This window comes from Osmerus eperlanus, chromosome 8 (assembly GCF_963692335.1).
Source record: "Osmerus eperlanus chromosome 8, fOsmEpe2.1, whole genome shotgun sequence".
In the NCBI taxonomy this organism is placed as follows: Eukaryota; Metazoa; Chordata; class Actinopteri; order Osmeriformes; family Osmeridae; genus Osmerus; species Osmerus eperlanus.
The window spans coordinates 1946337-1967422 of record NC_085025.1 but is presented as its reverse complement, the minus strand read 5'-3'; the positions used below and the strand labels follow the sequence as shown (position 1 = coordinate 1967422).

General features: G+C 44.4%; 1 protein-coding gene across 4 annotated transcripts; it reads left to right on the top strand.

The window, feature by feature from the left end:
- Nucleotides 1-5049: 5049 nt before the first annotated feature.
- On the top strand, nt 5050-20841 carry map3k7 (mitogen-activated protein kinase kinase kinase 7). 4 transcript variants are annotated; one of them, XM_062466908.1, is made up of 18 exons: nt 5050-5186; nt 5931-6069; nt 6411-6521; nt 6636-6701; nt 6816-6861; nt 7302-7440; nt 8362-8490; nt 9610-9734; nt 10138-10268; nt 10474-10555; nt 11157-11275; nt 11486-11636; nt 12647-12727; nt 15063-15130; nt 15904-16006; nt 17147-17208; nt 17630-17745; nt 18379-20841. In XM_062466908.1, exons 2-18 carry the CDS (start codon nt 5983-5985, stop codon nt 18557-18559), a joined length of 1797 nt encoding a protein of 598 aa, XP_062322892.1. In that variant the 5' UTR covers nt 5050-5186; nt 5931-5982; the 3' UTR covers nt 18560-20841. The 4 variants fall into 4 exon arrangements, with proteins under 4 accessions (XP_062322892.1, XP_062322890.1, XP_062322893.1 ...); XM_062466906.1 differs by having other exon boundaries at nt 5051-5306; XM_062466909.1 differs by lacking the exon at nt 12647-12727 and having other exon boundaries at nt 5052-5306.
- The last annotated feature ends 245 nt before the right edge of the window (nt 20842-21086 follow it).

Genomic DNA, 21086 nt, shown 5'->3' with positions numbered 1-21086 from the left:
ATAAAGTTCATGCGTCAGAATTTCTTGTCACTTAAGATTTAATTGAATCAGGAAACAATGTTCCTGTGCTTTGTCTCTGCAGGAGAGAACTGCATGGGTCATGCTCTGCTGGGACAAGAATCCATCTGGGATAATTGACATTTATTCTATCTGAGCAGTAGGGCGTTAGCGAATGCTGATGGAGGACCATATTGTTTCAGTGGAGTGTGGAGAAGTCTGTCTTCTGCTGTGTATGTGTGTGGGGGGGGGGGGGTCGGTGTGTGTGGGGGGGGTGCTGGTCTAGAGAGAGGGGTGGGGGAGAGAGTAAGAGCAAGAGAGAGAGAGACACTTTGGGCTCTGGGGACCATGACCTTGCAACCACATTGGTTGCTTTGTCTAATCGAATGCAAAAAAAAGGCTTTTCGACCATATGACTCTTTCCGCCTCCAGAAAACAAACTTGAGGATCTACTTGAGCAGCAATGAGATGGCTGAACGCTCGGAATCAATTAGTTCTTTACCAGGTTCACAAACCTGGGAATGAAGGAAAGTCTAGTAAATTCAGTTTCCATGAATATATTTGTTTTATATTTCAATGATAACCCATTTTTGCAAATAAGGGAACTGTTTTTTGAATTGCAGACCAGACAAGAAATGAAAGATAATTGTATTCAATATAGTATGTTCTTTGAAGTTCAGAATATTTGATTTTACTGAATAGAAGGCAGTTCCAGGTTAAAGGCAGACCATCTAGCATGGGTATCAGTGAATCCATATGGGGGTTAATGAGAAACGGGGAAACCAAAGAGATGCTATTTGACCTGAGAACACGGGGTACTTCAACAGTAACAAAGGATAGATCAGAATACTTAGTCTGTTTGGTTGATGCACGTCTATCACAGAAGTCTTTCACAATGTTTTAACTGGGGGTTGTTTATCTATCGTTGGCAAATTGACACTTTTGCACACAAAAAACACAAAAACAAGGCCTGATACTTTCTCTTAAAACAGTTGATTTATGGTTTTTACATGGGGGAAACAAGATGTGTGCATCTGGCCACAGGGAATTCTGCATCTTGGTGGAGCTGGAAAATATGCAATTCTGAACTTGGCTTTAGGCCTCCATGCAGGCAGCAGCTTTATGTGACCTCTGCTTGACAGTTTTGCTGATGTGCCTGCTGAGGTTGGCATGTATAAATGGATCTCAATTTCCTTTATTAATTTCACGTCACTATAAATTTGTTTGTAAGTGGACCTGCCCCAGCATTCCAGCTTACTGCAGTACAGGAGGAAGTGGCTCCGTCATTTTCACTCACGTAAGAATTTACGTAAGATTTTCTAAATGACATTGCCAGTATTTACTTTTGACCTCAAGGAATACGATCTGAAAATAAGTGACAGTATCTGAGCAGGTTTAAAATCACAAAAGTTCAATCTCTTTCACACAGTATATGACTTTACAAAACCAGACCCACAATTCCCACAGTGTTTTGGAGTTGTGTCATGACCATCTGGGTTCAAACACACAGCCAAGGCCTACCAGCCAGTCTTAGCGTCAGGGTAAACTTTACATAGACCTTACCTCCTATTCCTTCTGTTTGCAAAACAAACAGAAACTGATCTCAGAATAGACACCCACGTGACTGCCTCTGGCTTATATATTCTGCCTGCCAGAGCTGGTAATCCAAAGCAGAGCAGGGGAATAACTTTATCTGAGATATGATGGCATCTGTCTCTCAGGCTGCAGACTCCTCATTACAGGCAGTTTCTTTGACTGGTTGTTCAGACATCAGCTGTCACAGTTCATCAGCCATGCCAAGGTAGGGGCGAGATAAACAGCTGCCACAAGGCTCCTGTACAGCACTGGAGCTGCAGAGAGATAAACTCTGTGACCCATCAATGCAGAACTGCTCTCAACATAAATTATCATTCTCTAGCAATACATCCCACGTTTTCAATGGATCAAAAGTGGAGGAAAATACTAGGTACACTACTATAGGGTGTGTGTTCTTGTAGAGGTGACGGGAGGGGAGGTATAAAGATGACCAGCAGGTAAGGAGACCTTGCTATTCGACCGTGTCCTTCTCCCTGACCTGGCCGTGATCGTATTCGGACAACCTGAAACAGCACCTGTCGTCTTTCCCTGCTCTTCCTTCAGCATGGAGGGCCCTCCGCCCCGACCTGCCCTGCTCTGAACACCTCCCAGTGTTCCCAGAGCACATTCCAGGGCCACGGAGAGGAAAAGCCGCAGATTTTCTCAGACGCGGGCGTTAAAGTCAGTGGTCAGGCAGGGAGCTGGCGCTGAGGGGTGGTCTTAATCCCTCCAAATCCCTAGAAGCTTGTGTACCTGACCCAATGGCACTGAAAAGAAATTAGTTCCCGCTTGGCAAAGATTTCTTATGGAGGTTCTAACTTAGCAGTGAGCTGATCTAAGACTATACTTTTCTTGCTTATTTTTTTTATCACCCGTGTCAGGAGTTGTGCTGGTACTGGGAAGAATCATCACAAACAAAAAATGTCCTTGATCCCTGTCTAACCTCCTTGTGGAGATGGGACCACTCTGTTCCTCTGTAGTCTAACTGTGACACTGTCGGGTTTTCTCAAGGTTATGGCCATTACCTTATCCCTGTCTCCCAGACCTACTGAAGTAAAACACTGAAATGTTGTTTCCTTTAGAGAGTGCTTTGACACAGATTAAACACACTGTCTTTATCACATCCATTTTGCTTTACCTGGATGGATGGTTACATAGTACCGAAAATAACAAAGTTGTTTGGAAAGGAACCCAAAATAACTTTCTCATGAAAGAAATAGTCAGTCTATCTTTTAGCAAAAATAAAATAAAATTGCAATTTTGGAAATGCATGGCTAACATCGTCTTGATAATTTCTCTTTATAAAAATTATTTCATAATCCGAATCTCATCAAAAATTACTGTAAGGCTATGTAGTGTATGAGTCAGGAAAACATAAAATACTTTCAAACAATGCACCCCACAGAGGTAATGAGTACCGTGTTTCCATTATGATGTATGTAACCTAAATGATCCCACCACTGGCTCCAAATACAATGAATGTTTACTGAGATCGTTCCTGTGGGAAATCTATACTGCGACGCTTGACGATGTCCATGGGTCTGAAATCTGTTTAAACATGATTTATCCTCTTTGAAATCAGATATAAGTACTCCAGACTAAATGTAGGGAACAAGAAAAGAAAATAAGCAAAGTATTTCTCAAAGACCAGTGCAAGGCACTGATATCCACCAGGCATGCTCCCTCAAAACAGCTGATAAGGGCAATTTTCAGACTCGGATTCTGGGCATTTCTAAAGTTTGTCAAACATAGTAACAGATTGTTCAGAGAATGTTCACCCAACATAATTTTCTGTTATATTTACATAACCTTTTTTCCCTCATTTTTCTTGAAATTGTAATTTATCTGATTTGGTGGTACAGATTACAACTCAAGTAAAAAAAAAAAACAGGATGGTCACATCTTTCTCATTGAAAATGAATTATCCCAATGTGTGAAAGTATAAACAATTAAACTTCCGTCAGGGACACACCTCTCGGTTAGATTATAGAACATCTCCAAAAAGGCGGTGTCACTGTTACGTCAGAACGAAAAGGTCAGAAGCTCTTCTCAGTTGTACCCTCTCAAACCTGAGCTGAGAAATTATCACAGGGGAGAGACCGTGGAGGTCTTAACAGTGGGATCTGCTCAGGCTGTGTACGACGCCAGCATGGCGAGGAAAAAGGGGTACTGTGCCAGTCCCTTAGCCCACACACTCTCAACCACTTATCAAGAGGGATGTATCTAAGACCGTGTGGAACAATCTGCAAAGGTCATTCTCAGCTGGTCCCCTCGCTCAGCAGTCAATCTATGCAGACGAACACCAGCCTCCAACTGTGCGAGAGGAGAAGCACTTTGTCACCTGGCGACCAGGAGGCCGAACCAGTCTGATTCAAATCAGCTCCGTGAAGTAGAATGTAGAGCACTCAAATAACAGACTATGGAGACCTGTATTACCTATCAATATGGGACCCTTTATTCCTAGGACCTTAAATATTCCTCCCTGTAATAGTCCCATTGGCAATGGCTCTATGGCTTCCATTCAGGTGAGCTTCTTTGACTCACGGTGCTATTCTAGTGGGTGTTCAGGACCAGCAGGCTGGGTATAGAGCACCTCAGACTAATACTAATTAGCCTGTGGGATTATTTTTCAGATGATTTATTTAGTCTGTCAAATAAATTCAGCGTAAATGAATGGAGCATTTAGATAAAGTTAAAATGATTTAGCAAAATGACGCATTCAAGTCCCCAGTGTGTGCGGTGTTTACTTGTCAGTGAGCTGCGTAGGGAGTTGCTCTACTTATGGAAAATGATTCGTGGGGATATTTGCAAAGAGGTGTTTTTTTTCACCACTCTAATTAAACAATGTAAGTCTTATTGAGGACATAGATATTCATAATGCCAACCTCGAGAACTGGATGTCACCTTAAAGCCATAAACAAAAGATGAATGTTAGTCAGCTGCAATAGTGTTATGTAATCAATCTTGTGACTTATTTGAGGAAACCGATTATTTCCACCATAAGAGAGTGCTGACACAGACATAAAGATATTAATGAACGTATTATAATTGTGTGAGATCTATTCACATGACCAAATGCTTGAAGTAGCCTATGCCTGGCTGGTTTCTCATAATGGGAAAATCAAAGGCCCGGGAGGGAATCCTGCTGTTGGAAGTGCACCAGCATCACCCTGTGGTTTTAAAAGACCATTACACACAAACAAACACACACACACACACACACAGATTGATAAAGCAACTGCATAATAGCATACATATCTGCTTCCCAGGTTCCTATTGTGCAATTACCATATCCTCACAGGTCTTCTCAGTGTGTGGGGTAGAGGAAAACACCAAACAAATTAAACTAAATAGGACCCATGCATCTCATAAACCGACGGCCATTTCCACACCTGAGCATATGGTTGATAGTTAAGAGACTTAGTGTAATAAACTTTGACTAGATCGAGCACAAGGCTGGTGCCACTAGCGGTGGGAGAAGGAAGACACCTCACTTCCTGAGCCCTGCTGCAGTCACAGTACACTGCCTGGGGAAAACTGAAGTGTTCCTAGCCGTATAGTACTAGCTATCATGGAAGCGGAGTCGTCATAAAGTTATGCCTGGCAGTCAGAGGGTTAGAAAGGGACACTTTTAATAAGACTATTGTTATCGCTTCTGTACGTTTGTGTAGAGAAAACCACTCCATGTCTCGTACCATCATTGCGCATGTGGAGTTCACAGATTGCGGAGACGGGTTAGTAGCTCGCGCTACTTACTAACGTTAGCAAAGCTACATTAGCTCGCTAGTTGGCTAGCGCCTAGCGGCCTTGTGAAGCTGGCACTATAGCTGTCAGTCGGGAAGCTATTCACTGAGTCGGCGAGCAAAGCAAGCTAGCAAAGTATCAACAAACATTTATTAATAGTTCTAACTAAAATGGCAGATAGCTAGTCAACTCTTTGCTGTGGGGGCCAAGTTATTTAGCTAGCTAGTCAACGTTAATCTGGCACGCCAGCGACTTGTGAAATAGCTTGCTAGCTGAATGTTGTTGTGTTGTTTGCTAAGCTATCTATCTTGCTAGGCTAGCTATATTAGCAAGAAACCTGTAGCAAAACTAACTTAACACTTGACTGTCTTAAATGCTAACTAGCTAATAAGATGCTAAATCACCTATCTATTTAGTTAGCGGGCCCGTTATATTGAAACTTGTCTGTTGCCAAGTTTAAGTCGGCTGGAATTATACTAGCGAGCTAAATAAAAGTGGGATAGAGCAGGTATGCAGTAGTAGTAGCTTCAGTATAAATGCGTGTGCATGCGTTAACTTGCTAACTAGCTTGTTAACGAGCCAACTAGACGCTAACTTCTTTGTTTTGCTTTCAGAGTCTTTTTTATTAGCCAATGAGAAGTTAACCAGCTAGCTAGCAGGCTAGCAATGTCATTGCCATCTGCCGATATGCTCGAAACTCCACCTGGTTATCCCTTTGAAGAAATAGAGTATGCGGACATTGAAGTTGAAGAGGTAAGTAACTCAGAGATGTAGATACTGCTTGCCCTCTGACAGCTGTGAGATATGTGTGAATTTAAGTTACCATCTTGCTTATCAGTCCGACATCATAAGGATGCATGGTAACTTACTGCACAGTAGTTTTGTAAATAAACAGCCAGATCGATACTTTTTTAAGGCCACGGGGAAAGCACCCTGAATAATAAAATGTCTAGATAAGAAGTAGGCCTATTCTACATATTCTAATGCCAACAACATACACCGCTAATGCATGCTTCCATGTCGCTGATAGCGGGGAAGCACTATACAGACGTTTTTTTCTGTCATTCTAAAACTAGCTACATTTTCCTTTTCAGGTGGTTGGCAGAGGCGCCTTTGGTGTCGTCTGCAAGGCCAAATGGAAAGGCAAAGACGTTGCGATCAAGACCATAGAGAGTGAATCTGAAAGGAAGGCCTTCATAGTGGAGGTATGGTTATTTTATGAGAATGGGAACTAAACAGCAGGCAGCAACAATAAACATTCCCTTGAACCAGACTAGTCTATTCAGTGAAATCTGTCTTTTCTCTCCCATCCACTGCAGCTGAGACAACTTTCTCGAGTGAATCACCAAAACATTGTGAAGTTGTACGGCTCTTGCAATAATCCGGTAAGAAATGAAGCACGGGTGATTATCTTAGCTATTCACTTGTTGCTTGTATCCAGACTCTTGAAGTCTGCTGCCAGATACAGTTTTCAGTCTGGTCCCTTTTGCCCTGTGTAGGTCTGCCTGGTGATGGAATATGCTGAAGGGGGGTCTTTGTATAATGGTGAGTTTGGCCTTACACTGCTGGGCAGGGTACACAGTGGGATTTACATTGCTTGGAGGATGCAATAGACTCCTTTTATGTCAATGTCTAGTTAACAACAATTTTCAAAATCAGATTTTTATTTATTTATTCTTGTCCACTCCCTGCACTTAAACCTGCTATAAAAATAAAACTATCCTTCACATACACATTATCTGCTGCTGTTATCCACTGAATATAATGTATCAATGTCTCTCACAGGTTTATTTTAACCGTTACCTTGATGCTATTCAGTGACTGAATTCTTTAGCCCTACCTCGTTGGTGGAGGAGTGTATGTACAGTGAAGTGTTAAATGTTTCTTAAGAGGCGTGGTGTACTCTGCACATGTGTGTGTTCAGGTATGTGGAAGTGTGTGTTTGTGTGTATTTGAGGCGTTGTGACTATGTTTTCTGCCCACAGTGCTGCATGGCGCAGAGCCCCTCCCCTACTACACTGCCTCCCATGCCATGAGCTGGTGCTTCCAGTGTTCGCAGGGGGTCGCATACCTCCATGGCATGAAACCAAAAGCTCTCATTCACAGGGACCTCAAGCCACCCAAGTATGCTCCTCCTCGACACTCGTCTCTTGTTTGTTTTCTTGTTTATCACAGACAAAGTGCTAAAGGTCTTAGCCTGTAGCATGATTGATGTTGTTGCTACATTGCTGTTAGAAAGACCTTGTAACCCAAATTAGCAGGATATTCACCGCCCCCTCCTTTATCCCTCCTTTTGTTTCCCTCGTATTTTTGTTTTATTCTGTGTTGAGAATGGAGGCCTGTTTTATATCGTGCTACCGATGGATGTGTTGCTGTATATGCTGTTGGAGGTTATTTATTGGGCTCGGACAGAAACAAGTTCTTGGCAGGACACTGTGGGAATGACCAGCTGGTCCATTTCCTAGAGACCTGGCCAGGAGTTCTTGGGAAGAACTGGGTCATGCTACCAGGCCCAGACCACCCGTCAACATTCGGCCGTTCAAAAACTGCCCCCCAGTGTTTGTGCTCTGTGTGTGCTGCAGACATCTTTATGTGTCCTGCTCTTCTTGCAGAGAGCTCCTATGTACATTATATACAAGATTGTCTACGGGGTCAGATGGCTGAGCGGTTAGGGAATCGGCCTAGTAATCAGAAGGTTGCCGGTTCGATTCCTGGCCATGCAAAATGACGTTGTGTCCTTGGGCAAGGCACTTCACCCTACTTGCCTAGGGGGAATGTCCCTGTACTTACTGTAAGTCGCTCTGGATAAGAGCGTCTGATAAAAATGCCTAAATGTAAATGTATACCTTTGCTGAGGAGCTGTACTGCCCCCACCAGGAAAAAAGAGCCACACAACTTCCACTTTGCTTCACTAATGAAGAATGTTTACAGTGAAGTTGTGATGTTTCTGAGTAACCTCTTTATGTAGGTCTACGCTGCCTTCATTTATTGAATACTTTGTGAAGTAAACCCTCTAAAGCCATGTGTTTCTTTTTCTGTGTACAGCCTGCTGCTTGTTGCGGGCGGCACCGTGCTAAAGATATGTGACTTTGGGACCGCTTGCGACATTCAGACCCACATGACTAACAACAAAGGAAGTGCAGCGTGGATGGCCCCTGAGGTGTTTGAAGGCAAGTATGAGCACCACAGCGAGGGTTTGAAACGCAGCCAGGGAAGTCTGCAGGAGACAGACTCAGAAATGACCAATCACAATGCCTCGCTGAACAGCAAGTGTTGACACAGCAAACATGGCGGGTGGTAGCAAATAAGCAATGCAACTTCAAAAGAAGTTAGAACTATAAATTATTGTATGTCCCGTGTGTGTCCCTTCACAACTCGGGGGTTCTCAGGTCAAGTTCAGACAGTTGTGATTAAATTTAACCACCACCGTATAGAGATTTATGCTTGTCTGATGGGAGGGCCCATCTGTTTTTATAGGAGATCTTTTAACACTTCCTCTTCTCTTTCGCCACCACCTCAATCATAGAAACACTCCCTAACATAGAAACACTCCCTTACATGGAAACACTCCCTTACATGGAAACACTCCTTAACATGGAAACACTCCTTAACATGGAAACACTGTTTCACAATCTCTCGGCTAATTCATGGAACTTTTTTTTTGTTAAGTGTGTTCAACATTCATCTATTCTTTTATGATAATCTTTATGTTCTCTGTTTATTGTTAAGATTAACTGAAATACATATATGGTTTGCCTGTGAGATGTAGCCGTGTTGTTTTTCAGCCCACCAACAGCAACGTTCTTTGTTTTTAAAAACGTGTTAAGAGACATGTTCTCGTGAAGGGGTCAAAGGGAAACATTAGTTAAGAGAGAGTCATTATCTTGTTTGTTGGGGGAGTAACATGACTCCTATGCAATTAAACATCTCACATTTGGCCTGAGAATGAACTCCTCAAAGCTAATTTGCATCTCTTGGAAATGTTATCAAAAGGCCGCAGCACAGCAACTTTTAAGTATTTATGAGAAGCACTTTAATTCGGCAGTAATAGGCCTCGGTAATTACGCATCTCAGGAGCTGTCCTCATTCCAATTAGAGCCCTGTTTTCATCATGGCTTCTGTGAAGGTACAGACATGATAAAGACTCTGGTGCTTTACTGAGCACATCTCCCCATGCCTGCCATGGGGAATTATGTCCCTCAGTCAATCACACGTTGTTTTTAGTTTTTTTCCTCCCCTTTGTCTTTTGAAGACCTTGAGTGATTCTGTATGTTCCTCTGTGCTTCCAGGCAGCAATTACAGTGAGAAGTGTGATGTGTTCAGCTGGGGCATCATTCTCTGGGAGGTGATCACTCGCAGGAAGCCTTTTGATGAGATCGGAGGTCCGGCCTTTCGCATCATGTGGGCCGTGCATAACGGTGAGTCTGGGAGGAGGGTACTGCTGGGGGGGGGGGGGGGGGTCAACGTTGTGCTGACATGTCAATCACACCCTGCCTGCCCTGGGAGACCTGCTGGGAGATTAAATGAGTTTAGAGGCTGACGGGGAAGAACAATTAAAAAACACATTCACCTGCGTAGCGCCATTCTGCTCCATCACTCTGAGAGTGATGGAGCAGAATGATGATGGGACGCCCGGTCCACACCCGGGGACCGAGCGCAGCGGTCTTCATCCTCACACGTCACCATCCCTCCTGCCGACAAGCTTTTATTCACACGGCTCTCGCGCTGCGGTGGGCGAAGCCATACAGCAGGGTTGTTGTTCTAGAGTTTTGGCGTGACTTACAAAGTTATTTTCGACTTTTCTCCAATGTCTGTGTTCAGGCACCCGCCCGCCTCTCATCAAGAATCTGCCGAAAGCCATCGAGAGCCTGATGACTCGCTGCTGGTCCAAAGACCCCTCCCAGCGGCCCTCCATGGAGGAGATAGTCAAGATCATGACTCACCTCATGAGGGTAATGTTGCACCCCCGACACGCTCACCATCAGGGGTGAATGCCACCAGTACTGTTCATAATGGGCTCTTCTCAGAATACGGCTTTCTGCTGTCACATGCTGTTTTAGTAATCCCATATTGAGACTGTTTTGTTCCAGGTAGACCGAATTTTACAGCAGTGCAGTAAACAACTTCACTTGGTCCTAAAGTCCTCCTCTTCCACAGTACTTCCCAGGTTCTGATGAGCCCCTGCAGTACCCCTACCAGTACTCAGACGATGGGCAGAGCAACTCGGCCACAAGCACAGGTACAGAGTGCCAGCAGTCCTCTGGACGGGCGCAAAACAATACTTGTCATTGTCAGACGTCTGTTTTACAGCACCGTGGAGTTACGATGGCTAAATGACTAATCCCTGTTAGGGATGCGCATAAACTTTTTTTTTTTTTATGACAGATGACCGACGCTCGTTAACTATGGTGTTCCGACAAGATAAAACATTTTGAATGGACGACTGTCCGTAAAAAAATAAATGCCAATATAACAACTACAAAAATTCCCATAAGGGGTTGATTTTAGCAGCATAAACAGATTAACAAAACGAAAATGCATTGAATCCAAGACGCTGGCTGTACCTACATGATTGGCGGCTATTAACAACACAGAAGTACAATAACAGTTATTTAGCTGCTGCTCAACAACGAAAACGGAGACTGCCAAAGCAGCAGAAAGTCGCTAGTCTTCATTTGTCGCTCGGACTTTTTTGTCACTAGGGAAGGTGAAAAGTTGCTAAATCTAGCGACATTGTCTCTAAATTGGCAACACTGTTTGACCGATAGTATTAACTGGTGAACATTAGTATTTTCTGTTGATGGTTGATATGAGCATCTCTAATCTCCGTGGCGTTGCAGGATCCTATGTTGATTACACTTGCACTGGCACGAGCAACAGAAGTGACGCAAACATGGAGCATGGTGACTCTCAAGGGAGCAACGACACCATCAAGATTCCCTTTCAGTTCAAACCAAAGGTGAGGCCCCTCCCAGCTGTTGTGGATAAGCTAAAACAATGTTTCAATGTCCAGAACCAATTGGCCAATCGTAAAATTTGAGACAAATCTACAAAAAGTATAGTTTTTCCTACCAAATAACTTCACAAAGCGTGATATACAACCATGGAAAAGAGCAGCGCCCCAACTGAGATTGTGTAGCGAGGTTTATATGTGTGACTGTGCTCACAGGTAGACCCCTTGCGGCCTAGTCTGCCTCTGTCCAGAGGGAGCAGTGTGGAGAGCCTGTCAGGACGCCCCCAGTGCCTCCCCTCGTCAGACAGCAAGAGAATGAGTGCCGACCTGTCAGAGCTGGAGCACAGGATGCCCTTTGCTTCTACAGGTAACGTCAGAAACCACACCTGCACACCTCAGTATGCACACCACAGCTGGGGAACAGCACTTTCACGCAAACAGTAAGTGACTCACAAACGGCTCAAGAGGACGCACACACATTCACACCATGTGCTCCTCTTGTTAAACTCCTCCTATTAATCTCTTGTTCCGCGTCGAATTTGTGCTATTCCAGTGAGCGTCTCAAAGCTGTGGCGTTCTGACAGACATCAGAACAGCCCTGCCTGTTGTGGGGTGTAGGACAGTCACACACAGTACTGTTTCAGCGTCTACTGAGGCGTGCTTGATCCAGGCGTAGCTCTCGTCAGGGAGAATCTGCAGTCCTCTCAAGTCCCATTTCCTCTGCTTTCATCACTCCAAGGTGATGCCTCTTCATATAAGGGCTTCATATGCCCCTCCCACAAGGGACTGATTCCTAGCCAACATGCCAATAAGACCCTCAGTCTCCAAGATCTAAGGCTTCAAGTATGAATGTATAGTGTTCGGCAACATTGTCATGTCTAAATGATGCCACTAAAGCTTTCAAGCACCGTTTTAAGTTTTTCTTTTCTCTTTTATTTGACTTCATTACCTTGAGTATTTTTGTCATTTCGTCTCCTTGATGTTTTGTGTAAACAGTGCCACTCAAGAACAAAGGCAAAAAATTCAAAAGCCCAATAAAACATGTGAAATACCATAAATATATATATATATATATACTGTATGTGTTAGAGCTTGGTGACGCCTGTCGTGTCTGCTGAGATTTCACTGTGCCATGTTTCAAGCAGCCTGTCTCGCTGTCAGCCCCCCCCCCCCCCCTCACAGGTCCTGGCATGGACAGGGCTGCATGCCGCCGCTGTATGTGCTCTGCATGCATGTTAGAGCCAGCGCGAGAGCTTTGTCTTTTCGTCCACATGTCCGCCCTCCTCTCCCCCCCCCCCCCCCAGGCTTGCCTCCCCCCGGCCCTGTGTAGTGTGCATGCCTGTGTACGGAGCTCTGTGTGTGTGTGTGTTTTTGCAGCACGCCCCCCGTATAAACGAGGCCACCGTAAAACGGCATCGTTTGGCACCATTCTGGATGTCCCCAAGATCGTCGTAACAGGTATCAGTGCGGAACTCACCCCTGCCTCCTGGTCCCAGGGTGAACAGTAGCTGGCTTGACTCTATTTAGCAGGTTGCTCTGCTTTGGCACGGCCCTCTAGTGTCTGTTACTCCAGGTCACACTTAGCACACACTTTGAAATCTGTATTGAAAAGAATAATACCGTTTTCCCAATCTACCTTTCTCCTACTGTTTTAATGAGGGATAAACCTGGAGAAACAGACACCGAGTTCTGTTTTCATCTTTGTTCTTTGTGGTTTGGATAGTTGATTAAGGGCTATGAGTTAACGTGGATGCTGTCTTATCTGGCTTTCACCCTTTACCATCAAAATGCTAAATTGGTGCCTCTTCAATTCCTACGCAATCTACCACGAAAACATATTCAACCCATGTCTGTCTCATGTCACCTCTGCTTGAAAGACGCAGTGTTGATTTAGGTCATAGAAGGTTATCTAATCAGGGAATCAGAGGGAACTGAGGCAAATGGCTGTGATAAAATGTATAACTCATGGTCTTGCCTGGCTGCAAATCATCAGGAGAGAAATACCGCAAATGTATTTGAGCCGCTAAGTCCTTGCCTTTCATTCTTAGAGGACATTGTGAAAGCTTGGCACACGGTTTTTTTCTCCTTTCTTTCTTTACATCCATTAACTTTGTAAAAGTCACTTTGATTAATTTCGCTCGCATTGAGGGTCAAAGCTATTATTACCAGCGTAGATAGGGATGAAAGAATCGGGGGCATCGCTGGATATCACTAAAAAGGTCCTCTGTTTGGAAGTAAGAGCTGAGGGAGGCATGTTGAATGAGCGCCTAATTAAACGCCCTGACTAAGGGCCTCGTCTGACGCAAGCTGTTAGCTTATTAGTTAGTTATGCTATTAAAGGTATGACATGCTGCATGTGCACACCTGCATGTCAGTCATTTCTAATGTTCATTTTTTCCCCCGTCTCCATTTTTAGTCTCCTATCTAATTAGGACGGTATGATGTTCCAGATCAGCATTCCATTACTCATTTATCTAACAGAGTATGACTTCAGCTTTATTTATTTTAATAGATCATAGCTAACTTTTAGATCACCTTATTCAATACCAGCAAAGCATTTGTACTGAGACATGACAGTATCTAAAGGGGACCAATCACTGTTAAAATTGGCTTATATCTAAATTTACTCGTAAAGTTTTTTAATGGTTGTTTGTCTGCTTGTATAGTGTGTTAGTGCCTGTTTTGTTTGTCTTGTGTACCTTTTAATTAAATTATCCTTCGGTGTACTATACCATCCAACTATTTCCCCTAACTGTTAGGAATTATATTCTAAGAATAATGGGTCTTCTGCGGTTCTACAATTGTCATATACATTCCAGAAGTTGACATGTTTTGGTGTAGCTGTGTGAGATTGACAGCAGTGAGTGCTGGCAGGGTGAGGAGACCACACAGACAAGTCCCAGCAGGTGTTAAATCTTGATACTCTGACAGGAAGACGTGGCTGTGAAGACCTTGTTTTCTCGCTCAGATGGAACCAAAGCCTGGAACCTTCTGCCATTTCTAATGCAAACAAATCTCAAAGTGCTACAGTTAAGATTATAAAAAAGGTAAAACATCAATATAAAATACAATTAGATAATTACAACTCATAAGATCTGCTAAGAAGAAATGTTTTTTTTTTTTTTTAAATAAAGTCTCAGTGGTTTGAGGTGCCCTCAGATGGTCGGGGAGGGAATTCCAGATCCGTGGAGCGGCAGAACACAAAGCCCGGTCACTCATGGTGCTGAGCTTGGTCCTGAGGTGATGAATGAGTGGAAGTATAGTGGGGAAGAGCCTTCCTGTACTTCCCAGGACCCCTTACTTATTGGCCTTGTCTCTAAGGCCCTGCGTCACAGTGTACTAACCCTGAAATAGTTCCGCCTCAGGCACAGCTCCCCCCCCCACCCCCCCAACTCAAACAAGCAGATCTGCACAAAACACATGTGACGCTAGCCATCGTAGCTATTTCCGTGGTAAGTGTGGTCTGCAGTGGTGTGTATGTTTGTGTGTTGTGCTGTGTTTGTGTGAGGTAGGAGGCTCGTGCGATGGTCACGTTACCACCATGCCAGAGCACATGTTGACAGGCCGGTGAGTCGGGGGTTAAAACTGTGCAGCTGTCCTCTGTGCTGCCCTGGGTCCCCCTCTTCTACCGCCAGACACACATGTCCCCTCGAACTGTCTCATGCTGTTTTCTCTTCTGTCTCTCTCTCCCCTCTCTCCCTCTCTCTCTTCCTCTGTCTCTCTCCCCTCTCTGTCTCTCTCCTCTTTCTGTCTCTCTCCCCTCTCTCTCTCTCTCTCTCTCCATCCTCGACAGCCACCTGTGAGCAGCAGAGACGAAGGTCTGTGCAGGACCTCTCAGCCATCTGCTCAGAGTCCGGTCAGGTAAGTCTTCAACAGGACCGCTACTCTGTTGCCTTTTGCTGAAGCAGGGAATAAAAAAAAGAAAAAGAAATTATTCTTGTTTCTGTAGAAAGTGTTTTGGTTTTTCCCATTTTGTGTAATTTTAGTGGCATCGAACAGTTTGTACCCAGCGTGTGCGAGTTGCTTGGTGTTTTTGAGTGAAGATCCTGACGTGTTGTTGTGCCTCTGGGGTCTTGAAGCTGTTGTGAGGAATATACGCCGACAGCACGTATCGTCAGGTAGAACCGTGTGGGATTTCTCAGTGTTAGAAAGATGATGTTCCACGTATAGGAGCCGGAGTTCTCCCCTTGTGGACAGCCGTCACATGAACCTCCTGTCAGAGTTCCCTCCTCTGTGTTCTGCAGCGTGTGTTTGTGTGTTGAAAGGCCCCGTGTCTCCCGGTACACACGTGGCAGTTCACACCTAGCTTGGGGAACATTTAAATAATTTTTAACACTGAGTGTGGAACAACACTGAGTTTGAAGAAAGCTTTTAAGCAAACGATATCTGAAGTGAACTCACGAATATATAATAGTTGTTTATAATCTCCTCAGACTAATCCAAGTTTTGTATGTCTCTCTCAGTAAGGAGGAAGAACCATACACCAGCTTGGTCCTTCTGATGTTACGTAGCATTGTAGCACAGACTGAGAGACATCTGTTTCCATCTGAAAACAACCAAGTCAAGACCCAACCCTTTCAGTAGGCCCTGATTGGCTGCTCCTGGTGATTGACAGTGTTGCTGTCCTCTTACAGGGGAGCAGGAACAGCAGCAGATCGTCAAGTCCCAGTGTGAGGATGATGCCTCCCGACAAAACCAACAGCCGAGGATATGGCTTCTCTCCTGACGACCCCTCAGGTAAACCCACCAGTATCACACACACAGTACACCTGACGACCCCTCAGGTAAACCCACCAGTATCACACACACACAGTACACCTGATGATCCCTCAGGTAAACCCACCAGTATCACACACACAGTACACCTGATGATCCCTCAGGTAAACCCACCAGTATCACACACACGGTACACCTGATGACCCCTCAAGTGAACACACCAGTATCACACACACACACACACACACACACACAGTACACCAGAGATGGCAAAAGTACACACAACTTATTAGGAGAAAAAAATCGAAAAAATATTTTTCAACCTTTCCCCCAAAAAAAATACATCTAAAAAGGTTTTTTTCAAAACTTGTAAAAGGTAATTAAAAATAAGATCAACCTTTCAAGAAAAAAAACTATCCAACAGTATTATCTACTTGACTGAGTTATTTAATCAGCATTTAGTATCTTTTGATAACCATTTTGCTTGAGTCATTAACCCTTGTGCTGCCTTCGGGTCACATGACCCAAAGGTTCATAATGAACCATCATTGTGTTTACCCAATTTTACCCAATACAAAAACAAATAAAAATAATTTTCTTTTAACCTTTGCAATGTGGGGGGTCTGAGACAGCCCAACGGTTAAAATAAAATGCTTCACTTTGTTTTTGTATGCGGTAAAGTTGTCGCAATACGACGGTGGGTCACAATGACTGATGGGTCAGAATGACCCGAAGATAACACAAGGGTTAATATGCTACACAACTACTCCAGTTGCTGTTTGGGAAACAAGCTGGGAAGATCAAAGGAAGGTTAAATGTTACAACTAGTTTGAGTGAAATGAAGTCAGCCTCTGCAATCAGTTGTTTCACTTCCACAGTGGAGGCCGTAACGGCATCAGTGTCATTGTAGATGGGGGCGTAAATCAGTTGGAGTAGCCCTGCAGACATGATGTAATCCTCATCAATGATTTAAGGTACTGAGCTGCTGTCGCCTAGGGAGGAGAAAGGGGGGCGGGGGGGCGAGAGAGATGTGCAGGGACTATTTCTGTTGAAGGACTTCTGGTAGCTATTGATAACCATGCCCACTGGACACAGCTTCCATCGTGCCTGGGTTGCTGCTGTCAGAGGAAAAACAAACAAGCTTCCTCTCTCCCTGTCCAGATACCAATGGCTCCGACAACTCCATTCCCATGGCATATCTGACCCTGGATCACCAGCTGCAGGTAGGGATCCCATAACTCCCCAGAGCCCCTGCCTGTCTCTCCTGATCGGTGTCTCTGGAGCACACACACACACCCACACACACACACACTGCCGGGTCACAGGCCTGCTGTGCCCGCTCATGTCTTATGAACACTGCTGGTCTGTATTGGTGATGAACTTGTAGCTGTGTTTCCACTGATGTTGGTTTGACACTTTAGACTTTATTCCCCTCCAGGACACACCTCAATAAAGTTAGGGATGACTATTTTTCCTATTGAGAAAATCTAAAAAGCAGACTGTCTTTTATAAATACACTTTGACAAAAGCCAGGAGACATTTAGTGAAGCTCAGACAATTCCAATAGTGGATATAAATACATGTGTAAGTGGGTCTTACTTGGCTTCTAAATCACTTAATATCCCCATTCATGGTTATTTCTAGCCCCTCGCTCCTTGTCCCAACTCCAAAGAGTCCATGGCTGTGTTTGAGCAGCACTGCAAAATGGCCCAAGAATACCTGAAAGTGCAAACCGAGATCGCCTTGCTGATCCAGAGGAAGTAAGTGTACAGATCTCTCCTCACACACTTCCATTTACATTTATGCATTTAGCAGACGCTTTTATCCAAAGCGACTACATCTCCACTTTAGAGATTTAGTTTATTTGACGTACGTTTAACCAAAAAAGTAGGATTTTTTGTACCTGTTTAGTTTTTTTGTAATGACAGCTTCTCACTGCTCAAAGTGCAGTTTGCCTCACAAGTGTTGTTGAATGTCCCATCTGTGCCTCTGAGAGAACGGCCTCCCCATGTTAATTATGGGATGTACACAACTTCATACCTGAGCAACATCTGATGTGGAAAAAAAGCATTTAAACCTGGGCCCACAAGCATTTAGAAGGCAACTGACTATGGAAGACAAATCCAAGTCAAACAGCCTCCTTGAGCTCTGGAAGTAGGGCGGTGTGGAACAGTTGACTGTTTGACTAACAGCTCTTGTATTTATAACCTGCGACTTGAGTGAGGAGTCCACCGTGTCTGTGGATTCAGCGTTTTCACACTAGCTGTGTGATTCCTGCCTGTGGGCGGCCCTCTGTTTGTCTCGTTTCAAACACGTCTGTCTCTCCCCGTCGACTTGCTCATTTGTGTTGTTGGTTCCTGTGCTGATGTCACTGCCCTCTGCTTGGTGTAAAGGAAAGAGCTGATCGCAGAACTGGACCAAGATGAGAAGGACCAGCAGAACACGTCCCGTCTGGTGCAGGAGCACAAGAAGCTCCTGGAGGAGAACAAGAGTCTGTCCACGTTCTACCAGCAGTGTAAAAAGCAGCTGGAACTGATCCGGGCCCAGCAACAGAAGAAACAGGGTACCTCATGATGGTCTGGCTTCACCCCACCCTCCGAGCCCACTGTCCTGCTTCAGAGACTCATGGACTGGCTCCATGTCACCACCCCCACACCCCTTTTTCACTGCTCTCCTGGTTCACGTATAGACTAGTCTAGAAAGTACCCCCCCCCCCACACACACACACGCACACACCTAAGAAGGATCTCCCCCGGGCCACCCGCCCGGTCCTGGGCACAGGTGCCCCCTGTCCTACAGGCTCCTGGCAGGCCTTTGGTACCCCCGTACTGGAAAGAGACCCGTGTTTCTCTGTGTTCCTGCATGTTGCATCACACATCCACAGCAAAGAACGCTCAATTGGGCTACCCCACCACCAGAGTCTCTCCGCCCCAACATTTGCACATCTTCACAGCTGAATATTGTCCGCAGACCAAAGCAATCAAATATCTACCCTTAACGAGCGGGTGATTTGGGGTGGTCATCCAGAGCCTTCCAGAGCCGTGAGGACAGCGGGTAGAGGGATGGTTGTGAGGAACTGCCAGGATATGAGGCATCCAAGGGGGCTGGTGGTCCACAAGCCAGGAGGAAAAGGTGTGACTGTATGTAGTGTGTTTGTATGTGTCGCTCTCATAACCCCCAGGCTTCCTGGTCAGAGTGGGGCCCCATCCCAACACAAGCCCTGGGACCTAGCCCGAGGCCTGTACACTAGACAGGTATGAGGTCACTTTAACTGTGTAACGTGGTCTTGGACCTAACTTCCCCTTCGATTGGTTGTGCTGCAATGTTTTTAATCCAACCTACTTTGGTTCCTCAGAAGTGCCCAGGGGTTGGTTTTGGGAAGGGGCTATCGGTGTGATGTTTTCTCTTCACTGAATGGCCCTCGTTAGCCTGACCTCGTCATCAGAGGACATCGAGGATGTCCTTGAGAATGTGAATGCCCAGATGGTTTTTAGATGACAGTGTGAAATATGTGCACCATTTCATGTTTTTAAAACTTGAGTTGAATCTGTGTCCGGCTTATGTTCGATTACAAAGTTCAACCTGTGTTTTTTATCCATTTATGCAAAGAATCCAAATTTGGATTTGAAATACTATCTACATAGTATGTAGATACATCCATACAATGATGTGTCTACATACATCCATACATCCTTGGACGTAGATATCTCCTCTCCCTATTTGTTGGGGTCAGCATGACCCCTTAGAAAGACCACCAACTTCCCTTCTTGAAACTGAGCGTATTTGATGTGGGCTTGTGTTTTATTTGTTTATATGCAGGATGTATTTTAGATATGCCTTCTACATCAATTACATGGTGGGGGAAACGTGATGGTCCGGTATGGAAACAGTAGCGTATTGCAGGCGCCTCCACAATTACAGTCGTAAGCTGTGTGGGGCCTTTAGTACCTCCAGCCTTGCTTCTGCTTCAGAGCCTGGTGAGGGAACACCACATTTACAGACCCTCCATTTTTATCATGACTTCAGTATTTGTTGGTGATGTTTTGTCTTTTTTTATTAAGTAGTTGAATTTGTATGATATTTAAGCTATCCTTTTTTTCCATTAGGAATTATACTTTTATTTGGTATGGCAATGCAGATATATACAAGAAAGAGAGGCCTATCCCTCCATATATATTTTGTTTGTTTTTTAGTTCACATGTTGCCTTAGAATTTGATTGCTTGCATTTTAAGTCCTTGACATGTTTTTTCTGTGTTGTTGGAGAAAAGGAAACAGAGTTTCACTTGCGCCTCATGTAATGTAGGACTGTCAGTGGGGAAGGATGTTTAGACTGTGTTTTGGAGGGATTCGCTTATTCCTCAGGTCGCCCCTCAGAGCAGAATGTCTGGTCAAATGAATGATGTCATTACACTTCTGAGGTAATCCTGGTGTAATCCATGACGGCCTTTCTCAGTGGACAGGACGGTTCTCTTTAGCTGTAGCAGAACAGACAGAAGAACAGCCCTCTTCACTACTAAAAGTAAGGATTGGATATGGTCTTACTTTGAATGCAGTTCCCAAGTTTTCTTTCTTTTTTTTTTTCTTTCTTTCACCAGACCTGCCACAGTCCCTCTGATGTTTTGCACAATCATATATGGTTTTACTTGTCACACGTATAGTAACTTACAACTGAAGTTTCTTACTTTTACATTGTTAAAAGTAGACAGCTTTATTCTGAATGTTCATTTACAGAATCTATCCCCCTTTTTCACTCTTAATTCTTTTGAGATGTTTTCTGATGCATCTTAAACTTTTGGGATCATGTATGTGGCAGAAAAGAAGGCGTCATGAAATAAATTGAACAGTGAGAAGTTCAGTTGTCCTTGTCTCTGTGTTTTGTATTGCCAGTTAGGTGGGTTGAGATTGTGTCTCTCATTATGACAATGTTTTAAATCATCACAGCGATTACACTACCCCAATACACACCCCACAAGCTGCACTAACGGTATAGTGAAGCACTTCCTTGTGAAGATCCTCCTATGTTAGTGTCATGCCATCATTTGACCAGGAGATGGCGTACAAGATACAGACACTGTCTCATGTCTAAGAACTAAGAGTTGT

Excerpts from the sequence above, each read along its gene's own strand:
- map3k7 (XM_062466908.1), top strand. The coding sequence starts at position 5,983 with ATGTCATTGCCATCTGCCGATATGCTCGAAACTCCACCTGGTTATCCC. Across the intron at positions 9,735-10,137 it reads CATGTGGGCCGTGCATAACG|GCACCCGCCCGCCTCTCATC; the intron begins GTGAGTCTGGGA and ends GTCTGTGTTCAG. Across the intron at positions 10,556-11,156 it reads CAACTCGGCCACAAGCACAG|GATCCTATGTTGATTACACT; the intron begins GTACAGAGTGCC and ends GTGGCGTTGCAG.